Source organism: Phaseolus vulgaris, chromosome 2, assembly GCF_051622355.1.
Source record: "Phaseolus vulgaris cultivar YP4 chromosome 2, ASM5162235v1, whole genome shotgun sequence".
NCBI classification, from domain to species: domain Eukaryota; kingdom Viridiplantae; phylum Streptophyta; class Magnoliopsida; order Fabales; family Fabaceae; genus Phaseolus; species Phaseolus vulgaris.
In genome coordinates, this window is record NC_143499.1 from 362,020 (window position 1) to 380,204 (window position 18,185).

The 18,185-nt window shown below is 30.7% G+C and overlaps 3 protein-coding genes across 5 annotated transcripts; all 3 read left to right on the forward strand.

Moving 5' to 3' along the window:
* Positions 1-665: 665 nt before the first annotated feature.
* Positions 666-5,112, forward strand: LOC137809574 (calcineurin B-like protein 1). Its single transcript, XM_068610686.2, has 9 exons — positions 666-868; positions 1,555-1,705; positions 2,049-2,131; positions 2,814-2,873; positions 3,197-3,305; positions 3,395-3,447; positions 3,935-4,015; positions 4,144-4,256; positions 4,362-5,112. Exons 2-9 carry the CDS (start codon positions 1,633-1,635, stop codon positions 4,426-4,428), a joined length of 639 nt encoding a protein of 212 aa, XP_068466787.1. The 5' UTR covers positions 666-868; positions 1,555-1,632; the 3' UTR covers positions 4,429-5,112.
* A 1,685-nt stretch (positions 5,113-6,797) lies between these two features.
* On the forward strand, positions 6,798-11,306 carry LOC137809954 (glycine-rich protein). 2 transcript variants are annotated; one of them, XM_068611021.1, is made up of 13 exons: positions 6,798-7,241; positions 7,829-8,076; positions 8,348-8,413; positions 8,525-8,603; positions 8,760-8,839; positions 8,936-8,959; positions 9,219-9,343; positions 9,735-9,951; positions 10,071-10,124; positions 10,210-10,256; positions 10,473-10,557; positions 10,862-10,925; positions 11,005-11,306. In XM_068611021.1, exons 1-13 carry the CDS (start codon positions 6,905-6,907, stop codon positions 11,106-11,108), a joined length of 1,530 nt encoding a protein of 509 aa, XP_068467122.1. In that variant the 5' UTR covers positions 6,798-6,904; the 3' UTR covers positions 11,109-11,306. The 2 variants fall into 2 exon arrangements, with proteins under 2 accessions (XP_068467122.1, XP_090154125.1); XM_090297999.1 differs by having other exon boundaries at positions 6,861-7,241; positions 7,810-8,076; positions 8,525-8,602; positions 8,758-8,839.
* Positions 11,307-14,451: 3,145 nt separating this feature from the next.
* Positions 14,452-17,828, forward strand: LOC137809955 (casein kinase II subunit beta-1). 2 transcript variants are annotated; one of them, XR_016518309.1, is made up of 7 exons: positions 14,551-15,050; positions 15,380-15,598; positions 15,730-15,812; positions 16,053-16,162; positions 16,247-16,412; positions 17,332-17,488; positions 17,596-17,828. XR_016518309.1 is itself a non-coding variant. In XM_068611022.2 (6 exons), the coding sequence occupies exons 1-5, from the start codon at positions 14,819-14,821 to the stop codon at positions 17,460-17,462; spliced, it is 858 nt and encodes a 285-aa protein (XP_068467123.1). In that variant the 5' UTR covers positions 14,452-14,818; the 3' UTR covers positions 17,463-17,488; positions 17,596-17,828. The 2 variants fall into 2 exon arrangements, 1 of the variants encoding a protein (XP_068467123.1); XM_068611022.2 differs by lacking the exon at positions 15,730-15,812 and having other exon boundaries at positions 14,452-15,050.
* The last annotated feature ends 357 nt before the right edge of the window (positions 17,829-18,185 follow it).

Below are 18,185 nucleotides of genomic sequence, written 5' to 3' on the forward strand. Positions count from 1 at the left end.
TCAATCTTTTATATTTAAATAAAAATACTCTTAAAAGTTAAAAGAAAGATCGCACGCATACTTTACATATTCGGAAATTGAAAACACCATTTTGTCAAACAATTATTACTTTCATAAATTATTTCAAGAAATTAATGAAAAAGTAATAATATATATTTATCAACACTTTACCATACCATAATACAGAAATAGATTATATATATATATATATATATATATATATATATATATATATCAACGTTAACATGTGTGTTATCAATTTTAGAATGTAGATAAGAGTTATTAGAGTTTTTTTTTTCAAAAATAACTGATTTTTTTAAGTGCATCAAAACATGAAAATAAATTATAGAAGTGTGAATTTTTTTTGCATAAAATTACAACGTGAAAGCTATAAATATAAAATAGTTTTATCTATGTAGGATATGGGATGTAGTTAAAAAAATAGAGTTATGATTTAAAAATTTGTAATTTGAGAAGTGAGTCTAACATTTTCAATAATGAAAATATGAATTCTAATTATAAATTATGTGGAAGAATTTTTTTAATTATTTACTAAAATACTTTTGTTGTTGAAGTTTATAATATGTGGAGTTATTGTATAGCTGTCTAGTTTCTTTTAAGAGTACGTAATTGGTTAAATGACTTGTCGAAAGCGGTTTTTTGTTGGCCATTTCCAACCTTACTTCGGTTGAGGATCCCATGGTTTAGGGCACCAACACCCCTTCAATTTCAAACCCCACTCTTAGATTTCACTTTCATCTCTCAACAATTTTTTAACCCTTTTCCTTATATTTACATACATCTTATTCAACCAATGGACAAATATATAGTTAAAACATCAAAATCCAAACACCAAATTTTCAAATTGGTGAGTCTTCTTCCCCACGTCATTCATGCACGACACTGTGTTCCCGCATTCATGTTTTTTCATGATACATGAAATGTTTTATCTTTTGTTTCATTTAGGGTTTCTCGTTGATTGCCATAAGGTTTGAGTGCATGCATGCATGCATGCACGAAGAGGGGAACGTAGTTTCAATGTCTCAAAATTTAACGGATTTCGTTTTACAATTGTATCGTTTGTTTACCAGATTCTACATAATTAGCACGCGTTGTCTTGTTTGATGTGTGCGTTAACGATACAACGTTGGTGATGGAATCCTTAATTTATACAACAATTGATCAAATAATGTTCGAAATTGTGGCTTTGGTAGGTTTGATTCTGTGAGTTTGTTGCATACGAACCCTTTTTCCCAGAAAGAGAAATCTAACATCTATTTTTAATCAATTAATCGATCATACTTTTCTCGTCAATATCCATGTTGTCTTGATGATCAAAATTATCTCTTTTTCTGCAATATTTTTTTTAAACAAACGATGAATTTAAGAGTTGGTCTTCCAGAAAGTCTCGTTTTGCGATCACGATCAAATATATATCATGTGATGGTTAATTTAGTTTCATTTGCTCCTTTTACAATGCTAATTAATGTAATTTGCAGTGATGATAATGATTTATTATTGACTATTTCTTCCTTTTCAATTGGCAATTTTAAGATGTTTTAGCGATATATTTGACTGAAGCTCGAACACTACTACTCCAGTACGTGTTGCGTTGCTTATATTTCCTTCATAATGGGTTGTTTCCACTCCAAAGTACGTGAATTTCCCATGGAAGATCCCTTTGCTCTTGCATCTGAGACAGCTTGTAAGTATTTTTTTTTCTGATGAATAATGCAAAATTATGATTCTTGCAGAGTTGTTACCTTGTTATTTGAGATGCTTGTTGTTTACACATTGTACAACCTTTGTAACATTTTGAAAAATGGTGTTTCCTTGAGGAAAAAAGCTTTTTGTGATGTTTTTATCAAGACAAAACCAACCTTATTTTTGGAAGAAAAATTTATAGTAATATATTCACTTGAGTCATGTTGCTTGTTATATAATATTGTTTTAAGAAAAATAACCTTTGTTGTACAGTTTTCTGAACCTTTCTTTCACGTAATAGACTCTTGTAGTTTTAACTTATTTGTTAATTTTTGGTTTGCCAGTTAGCGTCAGTGATGTTGAAGCACTATATGAGCTTTTTAAGAATATTAGCAGGTCCGTCATCGATGATGGTCTCATAAGTAAGGTAACAAACAGAACCTCCATTAATGATTTCTACCCTCTCTCTTTCTTCTGCATTATCATGCATTATCAGAAGGAAAAAAAATTTCTTTTTTACACCAGTACACAGTAAAAATATATACTTTACACCACGTTATAATAATATAATAATATTAAAAATAAAAAATAAATTAAATATAATCAAGATATTATTTTATTGCTGTGTAAAGTGAATGTTTTTTTATTGTTCTAAGAGATTGTTCATATGATATATCTTGTTTGAATATTAGGTTAGTAATCACTATAATTTTCAAACTAATTATTTCTAATTATTAAAGTGAATAATGAGGATATTTGATTCTATCTTTCTTAAATGACACTTTAATCTAAGTGAATTATGTGATGTATTGAATTTTTAAGTTAGAGTTTTATTTAAGTCATCTCATTCAGACTGATTAGTATGTATATAGATTCTTTAGATGGTACTTGTTTGGTTCTAATGAGTTCTGGTATAGAGATATCTATTTTATTTTTTTTATGTATAGGGTCAGAACATTTTTTAATTATTCCATTTTATTTAATGTGTTAGTTTAGATAAAAAATAAGTTGTTTTATTTTTGCTTATTTAATCATATTTATGTTTTTAATATTTTGTGTTCTTTTATATTACCTAAATGTGAAGACTGATAACAAGTGTTGTTTTGCAGGAAGAATTTCAACTGGCAATTTTTAATAATAAGAAGAAGGAAAATCTCTTTACGAGTCGGGTACTTACAATTTTTTTTTCTTTTTTAAATAGTTGTTGCAGAAATGCATTTTTTAGCACTTTAAATAATGCATTGTAATGCAAGTAATATACAAAAATTTCCAGAAAATCTTGTGTGCTATAATTGAGAACTTATAACTAATCATTCTAATTAATTGGATTCATTTAAAAATGGCTAACTTTTCTTAAGAAAGGCCCTTTTATACTCACTGTTCTTGATATCAGATCCTAATTATATATGGCATATGATTAAATAATATAGTATATATCATTTTCTATTGTTTGAAAGTACTCAGTTAAAATTAGATTTCTTTTTACATGCAGATCTTTGATCTATTTGATGTGAAGAAGAAAGGAGTGATTGACTTTGGTGATTTCGTTAGAGCACTCAATGTTTTTCACCCATCTGCACCAATAGAAGTCAAAATAGATTGTGAGTTAAAACATAATTCATCTTAATCTTTTGGTTTATCCTTATTAATCCATAATTGAACTGATATAATTGCTTCAATTTTCCTACAGTTTCGTTTAAGCTGTACGATTTAGATAATACAGGATTCATAGAGCGTCACGAGGTAATTAAGATACTAACTATTTTTTTATAAAAAAATTTTATGTTAGACATCAATATGCTACTTGACATCTCAGTTAGGCTGACACCTCAAATAACAAGAATTATTTGTCGTCATTGAAAAAAGTATTATTAAAAAAAAATATGGAGGGACTAGACCAAAACTCGTATGTTAACAAAAACGATATATAGGTAAACTATACCTATTGATAAAGAATTTTAAGAACAGACTAGATGGAAGTCTATTATACCAATGAAAGTATTATCTATGAATAAATCATAAATTAGTCAACTTATCAACACACATTCTCTTAACGAAAAATATGAATAACCTTAAACCTGATTTTTCTACGGTAATTAAGACAAGTATTTCATACGAAGCAAATGCTAACCATTTTCTTGCATGTATTTTTTTTATATATAAATGAAATTTCAATCTAAATGTTCATATATTCGTAATTTATCTATGAATATGTTATGATTTTTTACAGGTGAAGCAAATGATAAATGCCCTTCTATGTGAAGCAGAAATTAAGTTATCAGATGACATGATAGAAACAATTATTAATAAGGTGAGTTATGTTTGTTAAAAACGATTAAAGCTTTCATTTTACTTTTATTAATTAATTTCCTCTTTATCTTTCATTAGTTATCTAAAAAAAGGATTATTATTGTGTTGACATTTTATTTTTACGAGTAGACTTTCATGGATGCTGACCCTAATCAAGATGGGAAAATAGACAAATATGAGTGGAAAAACTTTGTTTTCGAAAACCCTTCATTGTTAAAAGTCATGACGTTGCCCTACTTGAGGTATGTTAGAATAAGTTTTTGGTTAAATTTAAAATCACTTTTTTTGGTTCATAAATTCTAATTATTATTGTGTAATTTAACTCGTGAATTGTGGATATAATGCAGGGACGTAACAACTGCGTTTCCAAGTTTTGTATTTCATTCGAAGGTGGAAGATGAAATTACAGAATAAGGGGTTATTGTGGCTCAATCATTACTAATAGGAGAAATATTAGGTTGATTCTCCTGTACCATGTCATTTATGATCTCTACTTAACATGTCTATTTTATTTTTAATTATTTTAAATTTTGTTTTATGGATATTCATATCCGTAAGTCAAATTATAAAGTTCTAAATATATAAATCCAGAACTAATATGTTACTTCTGGATTTCACCATCTGAAAGCTTATTTGGACAGCATAAATGACCTTCCGGATGCTTAAGATCTGAAAGCAAACATAAATGACTTCTGGATTTCAATCTTCAACACCATTTACAACACATCATTTCGGATATGAAAATCCATAACTCATTACTCACTTCTGGATATGACCATCCAGAAGCTTAAATGAAATATGAAAATAACCTTTTAGATTTTGAAATCCAGAATGTATAAAAATGACTTCTGGATATTGAAATCCATAAGCAAATGTGTGAAAAGGGTATAATAGGATTTTAAAATTTTCGTTGGGTGCTAGTCAAAATTGATTGAGTTGGGTGCAGGAAGCAATTGTCAAATATTAGTAGTTTAACTTACTCTTTTTGGTTGGTTTTTTTTTTTTTTTCTTTAACAAAATAGTGAATTTTTTAGATGACTCTTACTCCTTTTATTATTTTCAATCAATTTCAATCAATAATATTAAAAAATATATTATATTAGAAAATATGTTGCCAACACTTTTCTTAGTTAATCAAATCTGGATTGTATTTTTTTTTAATATATATAGAAGACCAATTTTATTTTATTTAAACTGGTTGCGTGCAAAAAAAATAGAAAAATGAAGTCAAGATAGGTAAATATTAAAAAAGATGCTGACAAAAAAACATGATTATTAAGAGATTAAATTCACTTGCTGTCGCAAACTAGCAAAATTTCACTGTGATATAATTAATTATTAATCTTTGCGCACTCATTTTTTTTCCTTAATGAACTCAATTGACAAATCTAGAAAAAACGTAAATCATTTTTAAAGAAAAACTATATTAAGTACAATAAACTTATTATTTTTTACAATCAACACTTTAAAAACTACATCAATGAATTTTACTGTATTAATAATGTACAACTATTATGTAGAATATATTAAACTACATTTTGAAAAACGCTGTTAAAAGTAAAGCTAAGAATATTCTCCTTTAACTTTTAAAAATAACATTAGAGAAATATAATATTATAATTTAATAATATTAACAGTAAAAATTACATATTTCATAAGTTTTTAACATTCAACATATACTTAAAAATCAAATTATATTATAACATATAGTTTAATGCTTCAACAATGCATGATAATATTTTTTTTTAAATTAAAAAATTAAAAATGTGGCAAATACTTTATACTTTTAAAAGAAAAATAAAATAAAATATTTTTCAAGAAAATCACTTACCTGGCTCTGAACCAAATTTTAGCTAGATTTATCTAAGTTTCCAGATTTCAATTATGTTATTTTAATGAATAACACCAATTCACCAATTATCCCATTGAATGGGTTTATCTAGTCTTATTCTCAAAACTAGTCTGTTTTCTGTAACCTTTGTTTTTATGTTTCTTAGGCCAAAAATCTAAAAAAATCACTTAAAAAAATAGTGATATTAGAGTTCAAAGAGTGACTCATAGTGTAAAAGAGAAATGTTATATGAGGTTTGCACTTACTTATAAAATAAATTTATAATTTAAAAAAAATCAAAATAGATTTTAAACTCGTAATAAAGTAATTTCGAAATGATATTTTATTTTAAAGTGTTTTGAAATGTAAAATGCATAATAGTAAAATTAATTAATTATAGAATATATTCTAGAGACTTTTATATAATTTTTCTAGAGGTAATCCTTTCTGATAATACTTTTTCTTAAAAAAATGTTCAGATTTTAAAAGATCATTTTAGTTATTTAAGGAGTATAAAAACAATTAAGGAGTTGTTAAAAGTAATTCCATACTCTGAAATATGTACCCATTACTCTTTTATTGGGCTGAAAGGGGATGAGTGTGGGGGAGAGTAATACTTCCATAATTTTTCTGCTTAAGTGTTAAAAGAAAAACTTCAAATTGTCCATAAATAAAAAATATTTCAGTTTGTATAAATAAAAAAATTATTTAAATTTTTAAATTAAAAAATATTATAAATCTTGAAAACATAATTTAGATTGGATAATCTATAGTACTTTTTTAAAATAGATTATATAATTTAAAATACACTTTTAGATTTTTTATGTTAAAAATAATTCTAGATTATGTAATATAGAATGTATTGTGGATATTTCAAATTTTATAATAAAAAAACTAAGATTCGATCATTTTAATATTTCTAGAGGTGCACAAAGAATAGACAAGTGTAAAAAGCAATTGGTGAGAGTTGTAAGTAGTGGCCCAAATAAAAGAGAAAAAACAAGAAACGAAGAATGCTTTGATGAGCATTGCATCCCACTGAAACGAAAAGCGTGTCGAATGGATTTCACGGAGAAGGACCTATTCGGCGAAGATTCCGACAACGACAATGGGTCCCACTCCTCAGCTTCCTCTTCCTCCTCCTCCGCCGCTTCCTCTTCCTCCTCCTCGTCATCTTCCACCTCTTCCTCTAAATCCAGCGAGGGCGCCGCTGACTCCTCCTCCGCCAGCGGCAGCGCCAGCAGCGGCGCCGAGGAAGACGATGGTAATGGTGACGTCGTAGACAGCAATAAGGCCGGCGCCTATCACCCTCACGACTACGAAGACAAAGATCTGTTTGACTCCGATAACGAAGATTACTGTAAAACCCTCGCCAGAAGTCCTTATCCTATTCCTGGTAAATTCTCTTTCTCTCTTTGGTTTGAAGTATGTGCTGAACAATTGTTTTGCTACTTTTTCGTGATTTATGGATTGGAAAATTAAATAGTGAGTGTTAGTCTTGTTGCTCACGTGTGAACGAATCCTGTTATGCGATGGTGAATTACTATGTCTGATGGAAAATAATATAGCATGTATGTATTACTTGGAAAGAAATCTGTTATAGTGAAAATCGGGGTAGCTTATGTAGTTGAAAAATTTGTAGAATGTCGCATGAGGTGGTTCGGGCATGTATAGAGAAAAGGAGTAGAAGAATAGAGAGTGAATCAGGTGGAGGGCATTAGGAATGATTTAGAGGTTAATGTTTGTATATAAATGTGATATTATTGACTATAAATCATTGTGGGTCGTATGACTTTTCTAGTCATCCCTACTTAATAGAAAAAAAAGTTTTGATTGCTTGTTGCCAGGCATTTTAGGTATTCATCTCATAATGGTGCTTCTGTTTTTCTGCAGAAGTTAAACATGTTGATGAATTAAAAAAAATATGATTGTTGATTTTATTTCTTAATTCGTTTTATGGCAAGATGTGATTTTCTCTGGCAGTATTGCCTGCCACCCGCAATGCGAATAATCAGGGTAGAGGGGGCTTTGGCCGCGGTCGTTGGCAGCAAGGGTATCAAAATGATAGAGGAGCCGGCCTTCTTCCTCGTCCTGGACCCTATCCTCAGAGGCAGAATTTTGGATACGGAAATAGGTTTCAGAACGGTCGCCATGATGAGCGCTTTGTCTCTGAGTTGAAGCTTTCAAAAAGTGAAGAAACTCTGTCAAGAAAGTGCATTGCTTTTCAGGAGGTAGGGGAATGCTATTTTCCTATATTTAACTTCTGCTGCATCAAGCAATTTATTGTTCATTTAAGAATTTGAGAAATTATCACAAAGACAGAGTTTTATATGTCAATATTAAACTTTACTCATTATGTTGAAGCTGGTGAGCCAAGGAAAATGAATTATTCTTTTTTCCTGTGGTGGTTTCTTGATGCGATGGTTTAGTCTAATGTTATAAATTTCCTTTCTGGATTTATGTGTTGATTATGTCATTATCTTTTCTTGATTATTCTGGCAGCCTTGTGAAATTGCCTGCTATAGTCGTGTAGAAGGCGGTGAAGTATTCTTTGATGATCGAAGCTTGGTAAGCTGTTTGATATCCTCAATTATTTTATTGCTTTTGTTTCGTTCTCTTTGCAATATATTGTCATGGTATTATGCTCATTTAAGTGCTTTCTTTTTCCTGTTTATTTAGAGACTTTTTAAGCGCCATATTACTGAGGACGTTGGAGCTGATTTGAATGAAGGTTATGATACATTCATTCCCAAAAAAGGTACATGATTTGTCTATTAATCCAATCTTCTGGTTCGTGAATTTAGTTGGAATATGGAATGCTACTTGGATGATTTGTGTATGAGAAACAATGTCCAGTTGTACACCACTATTTATGTTACCAATACTCTTGTTCTGTTGTTAATTTGTAACGCAGACTTAGGCTCAGAGGGCTTTGGTGATCTTCTTGCTTGCATTAGAGACAAAAATGTCCCCCTTCAAAACATTCATTTTGTGGTATGATATGTATTATGATCTATATTTTGAAAATATTTAATATGTTACTGAATTAATTTCTGATCGTTGTGCATCAATCTTGTTTCATCTTTGCAGACATTCCGTAACAATCTTAACAAGGTAATTTATACATTTTGAATTGGTTTGCTTTTGGTCAGAGCCTTATCAGATCTTTATTTTTTAGAAAACACTATCCCAATTTGTGATAACCTTTGTTGTTAACTTTAATTGCAACTAACTGCATGTGAACATATTTTTGGTATTGCCACGGGTTTTCCCAAACCTCACTAGGCCAGGCACAAATTCCAGTTGTGGTACTGTGATTGCCGCTGGTCCTACAAAGCATATGAGTATTAACTAAGTACTTTTGTCTTAGCAGATACTGGCAACAGCTTATATCCGCCACGAGCCTTGGGAAATGGGGGTGCACAAAAGGAATGGTGTTGTCTATCTTGATGTGCATAAGTTACCAGAAAGACCACAAAGTGATTTAGACCGTAGGAGGTAGGCTTACCTACCTTTGAATTTCTTGATGCGTGGATTTGTAAGTATTTAATATAATCAACAGAGCAGCAGTCAAGGCAGATTATTTGGGTATGTTGACTGTGCTAAAGAGAAGTAGTCAATATAACAAAACAGAGTAGATTTTAGGTAAAATGAAAAAGAATTTTGCTAAGATGAAGTGTGTGGTATCGAGCTGATAGAAATGGTTTTGCATCCACGTCACACTACCTTCTTCCCTCTGCATGGTTGGAAATAATGCCTTATATTGTAAAAAAAATGTTTTATTTTCTACTGCTCAAGCTCAGCTGGTACACAAAATAAATTTTTTCTTCCCCCTTTTTGCTTTGATTTTATTGGGATAAACCTTAAACTTAATGAGTTTTGCAATTAGATGTTATGTAGGATATTGTTTTGAGAGCCTTGCCACTGAAGATCCTAGAAGAGCAGATGGAGAAGGGATACATCATGTTGATGCCAATGTTGAATTCTGTTCTGTGATTAAGACAAAATTAGGAGCTCACCGCATCTTAATGGGTGCTGAGATGGATTGCTGTGATTCAACTAATGAGGGAAAGAGATTTTATGTGGAGTTAAAGACAAGTTGTGAGGTTCACATAGTTCTGGCTGTCTTCTGTTATACTTCAATTTTGGCTCTTATTTTTCTTTTCTAATTAATAATACCTTAATGTTGTCTTAATAATACGCAACTGTTATTTTTATGATCCAGTTAAATTATCATTCTGAGGAAAGATTCGAGAGAGAAAAACTGTTGAAGTTTTGGGTAACATTTCCTATATTTTGAAACCAATCCATTTGTTTTTCATCTCCATGTGATATATTCAACAAGGCTCTGTTTGTGCTTGCAGATTCAGTCATTTCTGGCAGGTGTTCCATATATTGTCATAGGATTTAGGTAACTGTTGTTTCTGCTTCATATCATTACAAAATCTTTGGTTTTCCTCAACATTGTGTGGGAAAGTTACCCAATTCAACTAGGTTTGGAGAAATTGATTTATGCTCATTTTAACATAATCATCTTCTTACATCTGGCATGTATGAAAACTGAAAATTCATACTGCTAGTGCTTTCTACTTGTTTGTTTATATTGTTTATTTTCACTGTGGTACAGGGACGATGCAGGTCGTCTTGTACGGACAGAAAGACTTAGAACCAAAGATATAACTCAGAGAGTAAAAATGAAGAACTACTGGCAGGTATAACTGCTGTAGGCATGGGGCTAATCTTTTATCTGGCTGGATACTGCATCATTAGTCAATTTAAATCGCAGTAAACCCACCTGTGGGTCATGGACGACGTTTCAGATGTTATTTCCTTCTCTCACATCAATGAGTATAAAAACATACGTACTTATACATGCAATTAATCGTCGCATAGCTAATTAAGGGTCGTTCAAAATCATCTTAGGAGAATAAAATATTGGAAAACCACATTCATATCTGTAAGTTCTGAAGTGTGATAATTTTCCTTCTCATCATGATTAACAAAATCTGTTGGCAGGGAGGAGTCTGCTTGGCTTTTGCGGATGAGGTATTATGCTGGCTTTATGGAACAGTAAAAGAAGGTGAGTATACTAGGCGTACACCCTCTCTGTTTTTCGTTTTGTTGAAGTAGTGACCAATTGCTTGTATTTTTGGTTTCAGATGAAGATTACATTTTGCAGTTTGCTCCACCTTTCAACCGTTTGGAGCTTCTGCAAGGCCAGTCCTGCCCAGATGTAATTATTAGTCATTTGGAGCTGTTGTGAAAATTTGGAGACCTTAACAGTTAAGGGGAATCAACTCTGGTGTTTTCCCCGCTGCTTTGATAATTTCACGAACCTTTTTAGTATAGGGTTACCCTCTGTGAGTGCTGAGAATTGCATTCACAACTTAATAGAATTTTGCCCAAATATTATCTATGGCCTTGTTTAGTTGGAATATAGTTTTTCATTTTACTGTTCTCAGCTTTATGCCCTTCCCCATTTTCTAAACCTCACTAACTGCATAGACAACACATTTATGTTAAATACATTTATAGGACTTGTCACTTGGTATTCACCTCCGAAACAATTGTTTCCTGTGTGTTGTTATCCGCTGGAAAAAGCACTCACAGACTAATTATTCCAACTCAATTGAAACTAATTGTCTTCCAAATCTCCAATTACGGAATGATGAAGACAGTTTTATGGACCATTTAGAGTTTGGTTGAGGAATATTTATACAAAATTAAAAATGTTTTATGTTAAAAAGGATATATAACGTTTAGGTAAGTAAAAACAAACATAGCCTAAAAGAAATTTAAATTTAAAAAATTTATAAACAGTATAATCACTTAAAATTATACAATTTTAAATTTTATAATAAAAATAAATTTTGATTTTTTTTTATATTTAATGTCCATTTATGTATCTTATGGATTTTTTTTTTCTGTTCTCAGGTTTTACTTATTGTTAATGTTAACTAGGATACTAAGATTTTTTTTTCTTCTAAAATGTCGATTAAATTTATTTTTCTAATCAATGTAGATTCGTTATATTTTTCCACAACATTTAGTTGTTTGTTTTGATAGATTCCAGTGTAGATTAGGGTTATTTAGTGGTCAATGTTGGTAAAGGTTTTTTTTAACCAATATTAACTTTTGGCAAATGTTTTCCAAATTTTTTTAATTAACGTTTAATATTTTGGTTGATGTTTCGGATGTTTTAATCAAGATTGGTAGGGTTAAGTTTTTTCGAAGTTAGTTATAATTTTTTATATTATTAATTTGCGCAACGTTTAGTCAATCTCGAGTATATATACATATATATATATATATATATATATATATATTGGTTAAATTTCATCCGATTTTGATTAAACAAATTAATTAAAAGAAAACCTCATCAACCACGTAGAAAAAAACTATATTAATTAATATTATTCAAAATAATTTCGATCTACATAAATTAAAAAATATATAATTACTGTCAATTAAGAAAAACTCTTATCAACCTAGGTTGAAGTTGAGAAATCTAGTCCAAACATTTAACTCTATCTACACAAACTACTCATATTTTTACATTATCAAATATGATTTAATATTAAATTCAGTTTTATATTTAGTGGTAATTAAAATATTTCATCCAAATAAAAAAATTAAATTCAATAAATATTTTTTCTCCAAACAAAACATCTAAAGATGAAAAAATACAAAAAATAATTTGATTTTGATTTCAATTTCTTAAAGGTTGTCATGCTATAAAAGTTTTGAAATGTCAGGTTTACAGAATTTCATGAGAGTTTCTTTCTCAATGTGGTATGCTGTTCTTCCTTATTCTGTTCGGACCATTGGTTAATAATAAGGCTTACTAATTTCTTTTAAAATATTAAAATTATCAAAACTAATAAAAAAATTATTGATATTCATTTAAAATAAAACAAAAAAAATATTATTTTGTATTTTTGTTATGTTGAGAAGGGAAGCAAAATTTGTTTTATAAGCCAAATTGTGAAATTACAAAAATTCATCATAACTCTTAAAAGAGGTGTTTTGTTCTTTCATATATTTTGGCTTTTCTTTATGTTTAGAAAAGAACAAAATATACTAAACAAGAGAGAAAAGATAATAAAAAATATAAAGACAGCTGGTGAGAATTGAAAGATAGAGTGGTGTTGTGTTAAGATATTAGGAGACATAAAATGAAAGTGTGATGAAACCAACAAGAATTGTAGTTTGGATAAAATAACAATGAAACAGCTCAATTAGTGTTCATCAAACTTACAATTTTTCCTTTTGCTAAAGCTGGCACTAGGTCATTCATATGGTATAACCTTAGCTGGATTATTACAATTTTTTTTAAAAATAATGTAATTTAATATTTCTTAAAGTGAAAAAAAAAATTATTTCAGAATTGGACATACATATAAAATACAATTTAATGAAATTTGACATAACTAAAGTTATATTTAGTTTAATATAAAAATTGAAATATCATTGTTGGAGATCCGAAATCGACTAGAGATGAGAATCTTTCATTGTATATAAGTGAGTGTAAATCTCACCCCATAAGCCGGTTTTATGAGGTTAAGTTAGGCTTAAAGTTCACTTTATAATATGGTACTATAGTCATTTAAAGTCTATCTTAACGAGTGTTTGTTGGGCCTATTGTGTTATCGGACCACTTATAATATGTTGTCTCACGACGGTTGAGTTATGTTAAACTCCACTTTATAATAATCATAGATGACAAATACGATTATTCAAATTTAAAAATATTTTTTTATCTATTTCATAAAATATCAAATAAAATTATACTGTTTATAGAAAAAAGTAATTTACTTTCGTTAATTTCTGATATAACCCATCGTTGGTAAAACACAAATTTTGTTTTATAACCTTGTGTACATGGATGATTTAACTCTTATGAGAATAAATTTTTTTATTCATATAAAATATTAACAAACTAAATTACACCTTTGAAAATAAAACATTCTTATCTTTAAGTACTCACATATATATCCCATTTGCAAGTTTATTATCGTCAAAATACACGCATATGTTTGTATTTCATGACATTATTTTATATTAATTCAAATGAAATAATTATTTACTTTTTGCCAACTGTATAGTTATGGAGTGTTTAAATAATATCATTTTTTTAATTAAAAGAGAATAATTTGTTTAACCTCGTTATTATAATGTAAAACTAAAGATTTATTACCTTTTTAGAATATAAGATATTATCTTTGATGAATTTGTTTGACTTGAATTAACTGAACGCAACTATGCAACAGTGCAAAGCACTAGTTTAATTAAAATTAATTTGTCATGGAAAATACATAGAGAGAAAAAAATACAGAAAATGGAAAAAAATGTATTTATATAAAATACTAACACAGTCTTAATTTACGAGTTGAAGAAATTAACAATAATATTCTATAGTACCACTCAATTTGAAATTACTTAAATATTTTTATTTTTAGTGAGATAATTTTATGACTAAACTTTTGTTTTTTTAGTGTAATAGACGGAAAACAATTGTGTTTTTACTTATCTAATTTTATTTGAGAGGAAAAACAAAATTGAGGTACTTGAATTAAGTAGGGGATTGAATTTAAAGTTGGATATATTTTTTAGCATAACTTGTCTGTTATTATTATTACTATTATTTATTATTTATTTATGGTTTGTTTCTATGATAAAAACAAAATAAGTTGAAGAATGAAAATATCTTGGGCGAAAGAAAACCACTAAATGTAGAAAAGGAAAAAGAAAATTAATTGGAAGGAATAGAAACGAACCGAAACGGGGAATCATTGTTTGCGTCTGTGAATTGAAAATTGCATCCCTCTCCCTGAAACTCAAGCTCAAAACCCTAGCTTCCTGCAACACGGGCCACAACGGCGTCGTTTCAGTAAAGTTGTTATGATTGGGTGACAATCGAACCGAACCGAATCAAATCGAATCGCGGAGAGGAAGACAGCACCGGCGTTCGTTATGTACAGAGAGCGAGGAGTGGGATCTAAATCGGAGGTAACTTCCGCTGATCGGAAGCGAATCAACGACGTCCTCGATAAACAGCTCGAACGATCCTCGCCGTCCACATCCAGAGCCGCAGCCATCAACGGCAAGGACCGCTCATCCTCCACTTCCCTCTTAGCCGCCGCCAAGGACTCCCGCTCCGCCTCCGTCACCGCCCCTATCTCCAAGAATTCCAACGCTTCCGACGGTTCGAGATTTCTCCTTTTCTCTTACGATCTGATCTCTTTCCAATGCCAATCTCGCTAGCCGAATCCTAATCCGTTTCGGAGCTGGCCGTATCTTTACACAAACTTAGGGTTATGTTAATCCGCGCTTTCTAGAACTCCTGACTTCGGTTTTTACTGTTTTTTATTGCTAGAATAGCGTATAGATGCTGAATTAGATTCCGATAGGGTTTTTGAGACGTGGAAGGGGGTAAAACACGGTGAAATTGATTGGACGAGAAGTTTAGAGAGGTACAGTTGATATAGAGTGAATATTGAGCTGACTTTGTTTTTCATGTGTTGTTGAATGCAGAAGAGTCTGAAACAGACAGCGAGGAGTCTGATGTTAGCGGTTCCGATGGAGATGACACGTCTTGGATCTCGTGGTTCTGCAATTTGAGAGGAAATGAGTTCTTTTGCGAGGTTGATGACGATTACATCCAGGACGACTTCAACCTATGCGGATTAAGCAGTCAAGTGCCTTACTATGATTATGCTCTGGATTTGATTTTGGATGTTGAATCCTCCCATGGTAAGCTTATGGTTAAGTGCCTCATACTTTTCAAGTGCAAAATACATAGCTATTTCACTGTGTTTGCTTGTGAAACTATGCAATGCATGCTAACTCCTTGTGATTCAAATTGTGCACTTGCATGTCTGCAGTGTGGATTATGTATTTGATCATTTTTGTACTTCGGCCCTGTTTGGATAAATTTCTCAATGAACTCTTGAGAAGAAGTAAGAAGGTAAAATGAATAAGCTTCTTTCATGTGTTAAAATTACCTTATGCATAAGTTAATTTATAAAAGTTTTCTTATTTAGCTTCTCCAGAAGCTGATTTTAATTTATGCACAAGTTAATTTGAACTTATGAGAAAAGCTTGATTCATTTTATGTTTTTATTTCTTCCTATAAATGCTTATTAAGAGGTTTATGCAAACAGGACAGAATGTTTGAAATCTAAATTGGATTGGTGGGATTGTGTAGGTGACATGTTTACCGAGGAACAAAATGAGTTAATTGAATCGGCAGCCGAGATGCTTTATGGTCTGATTCATGCCCGGTACATATTGACAAGCAAAGGAATGGCTGCAATGGTAAGACCTGTCTCGCTAATTGCTATCTTAATATATCTTCTTTAGTCAAGGTTTGTAGTCTTGATGATGTTGGAATTTTCACAGCTGGACAAGTACAAGAACTATGATTTTGGCAGATGCCCAAGAGTTTACTGCTCTGGACAACCTTGTATTCCAGTTGGTCAGTCAGACATCCCTAGATCCAGTACTGTGAAAATATACTGCCCTAGGTGTGAAGACATTTACTATCCTCGGTCCAAGTATCAAGGCAGTATCCTTATATATTATATTATTGAACTTGTGTGGGTTTTAGTTGATTATGCATCTTTTTTATTCCTTGGTTTTGACTGTAAATACATATATTGATCTTTTTAGAGTCTAGTTTTTTGCATGTGGATAATAAACTACATTCTAAACAATGTCAAATGCCTATGAGAGCATGACTGGGGATTCTTGTTGCTTATTCTAAAAAGATTACTCTCAATTGAGTATTGTTAATCGACACAATACTAAGCTGGTCTATAATGGAATTGAGTGTAAGTTTAAATTATGAATGATTTATGTGGTTTGGGGTTCATTAGTCACTTGACAAGTGATATTAGATATCTAGAAAGTGTTTTGTGAACGTTTGAAAACACTGTTTTCTTTTCTTTTTTGAGAATGTGTTTTTATGTAGAGGAGGAATCAGGTTCATCCAAGAGTAACTTTATGAAAATTACTCCTTATTGTTTCCATTCATTTTCTTGAGATCTATTGATTGTAATATTAGATTTCCCAAAAATAAACGGTGAAAATGGGAAGTAACTTTCTCAGAGTTTCTTTAGTAAATTGATCCCTCCTCTCTCTTTCTCTCTCTCTCTCTCTATGTGTGTGTGTGTGTATATATATATTATTCTTCAATTTTACTTCCAGCTGTCTGGTGGCTGTATATCTCAAGGCGTAAGGACAGCAGTTTAGGGACCTTTGGGCCTGTTCAAAAATAAGTTATTTGTCATAATCTTTGAAATCCTAGAAGTTTCTAGGATAAAAACTGCAGAACAAGGAATACTTTAACTGATCATTAAATCCTGAAATGTGAATTTTACGATGATTGCATGTCTATTGTTCCCTATATATTTGGCAACATATAATTGTGGCTTATTTTAATGGTGGTACACTATCCTGTTCTCAAACCCTTAATTCTGTTTTAGACATTGACGGAGCTTATTTTGGAACTACTTTTCCTCATCTGTTCCTCATGACTTATGGACAACTCAAACCACAGAAACCATCACAGAGCTATGTTCCAAGAGTTTTTGGCTTCAAACTTCACAAGCCTTGAAGCTGAAATTTTAAGCTTCAATTAAAGTAAGAGTTTGCCTTCTTCCTTAAATTCTTTCGTAGTAGTTTGTGTCATGCTGCCGATCATAAGCTTTCAGAATCAGTAAAATCTAGAGCTTCTTTTTTTGTTTTAGGAGCATGTTGTAAAGAGAGTTGCAGACGACCTGTCATGCAAGTGCTAGTTTCAATTTCAGCTGGGAATTCAGTGAAGCTTCAAGTTCAATGAACAAGTGCTTAGGTACTTCGTGCACTCTTAAGTGCTTATTGCAAATTGTATTCTTGCGGTTAGTTTCACTTAAAGTTGTTTATGATTGTGTCAGATTACAGATACTCAACTATTTTATATTATTTTATTCCATTTGCTCTCTCCCACGTTTACGATTACGAAGCGTTTAAATTTGTGGATTGGACCTCAATGGGTTCATACGTTTTAGTCTTTATTTAATTCAATTGCTATAATGTTAAGTGGGTCCGCCTAAAACGTGATTATGATCATGGCTATATTTTGGTAAATGTTGCAAAAGTATTTTTTGGAAATTTTAATCAAACTGTTTTATTTCATGCGCAAAAATAAAATACTCTTGAATTCTTCCAACTTTCTTTCAAACATGCCCTCTATCTACATATATTAAATACTATATAAATATAATGTGTGCATGCATCATTATTCAATATATGTATTGGTGAAATAGAAGACTGACATGTCAGTTAGTTGGACCAAACC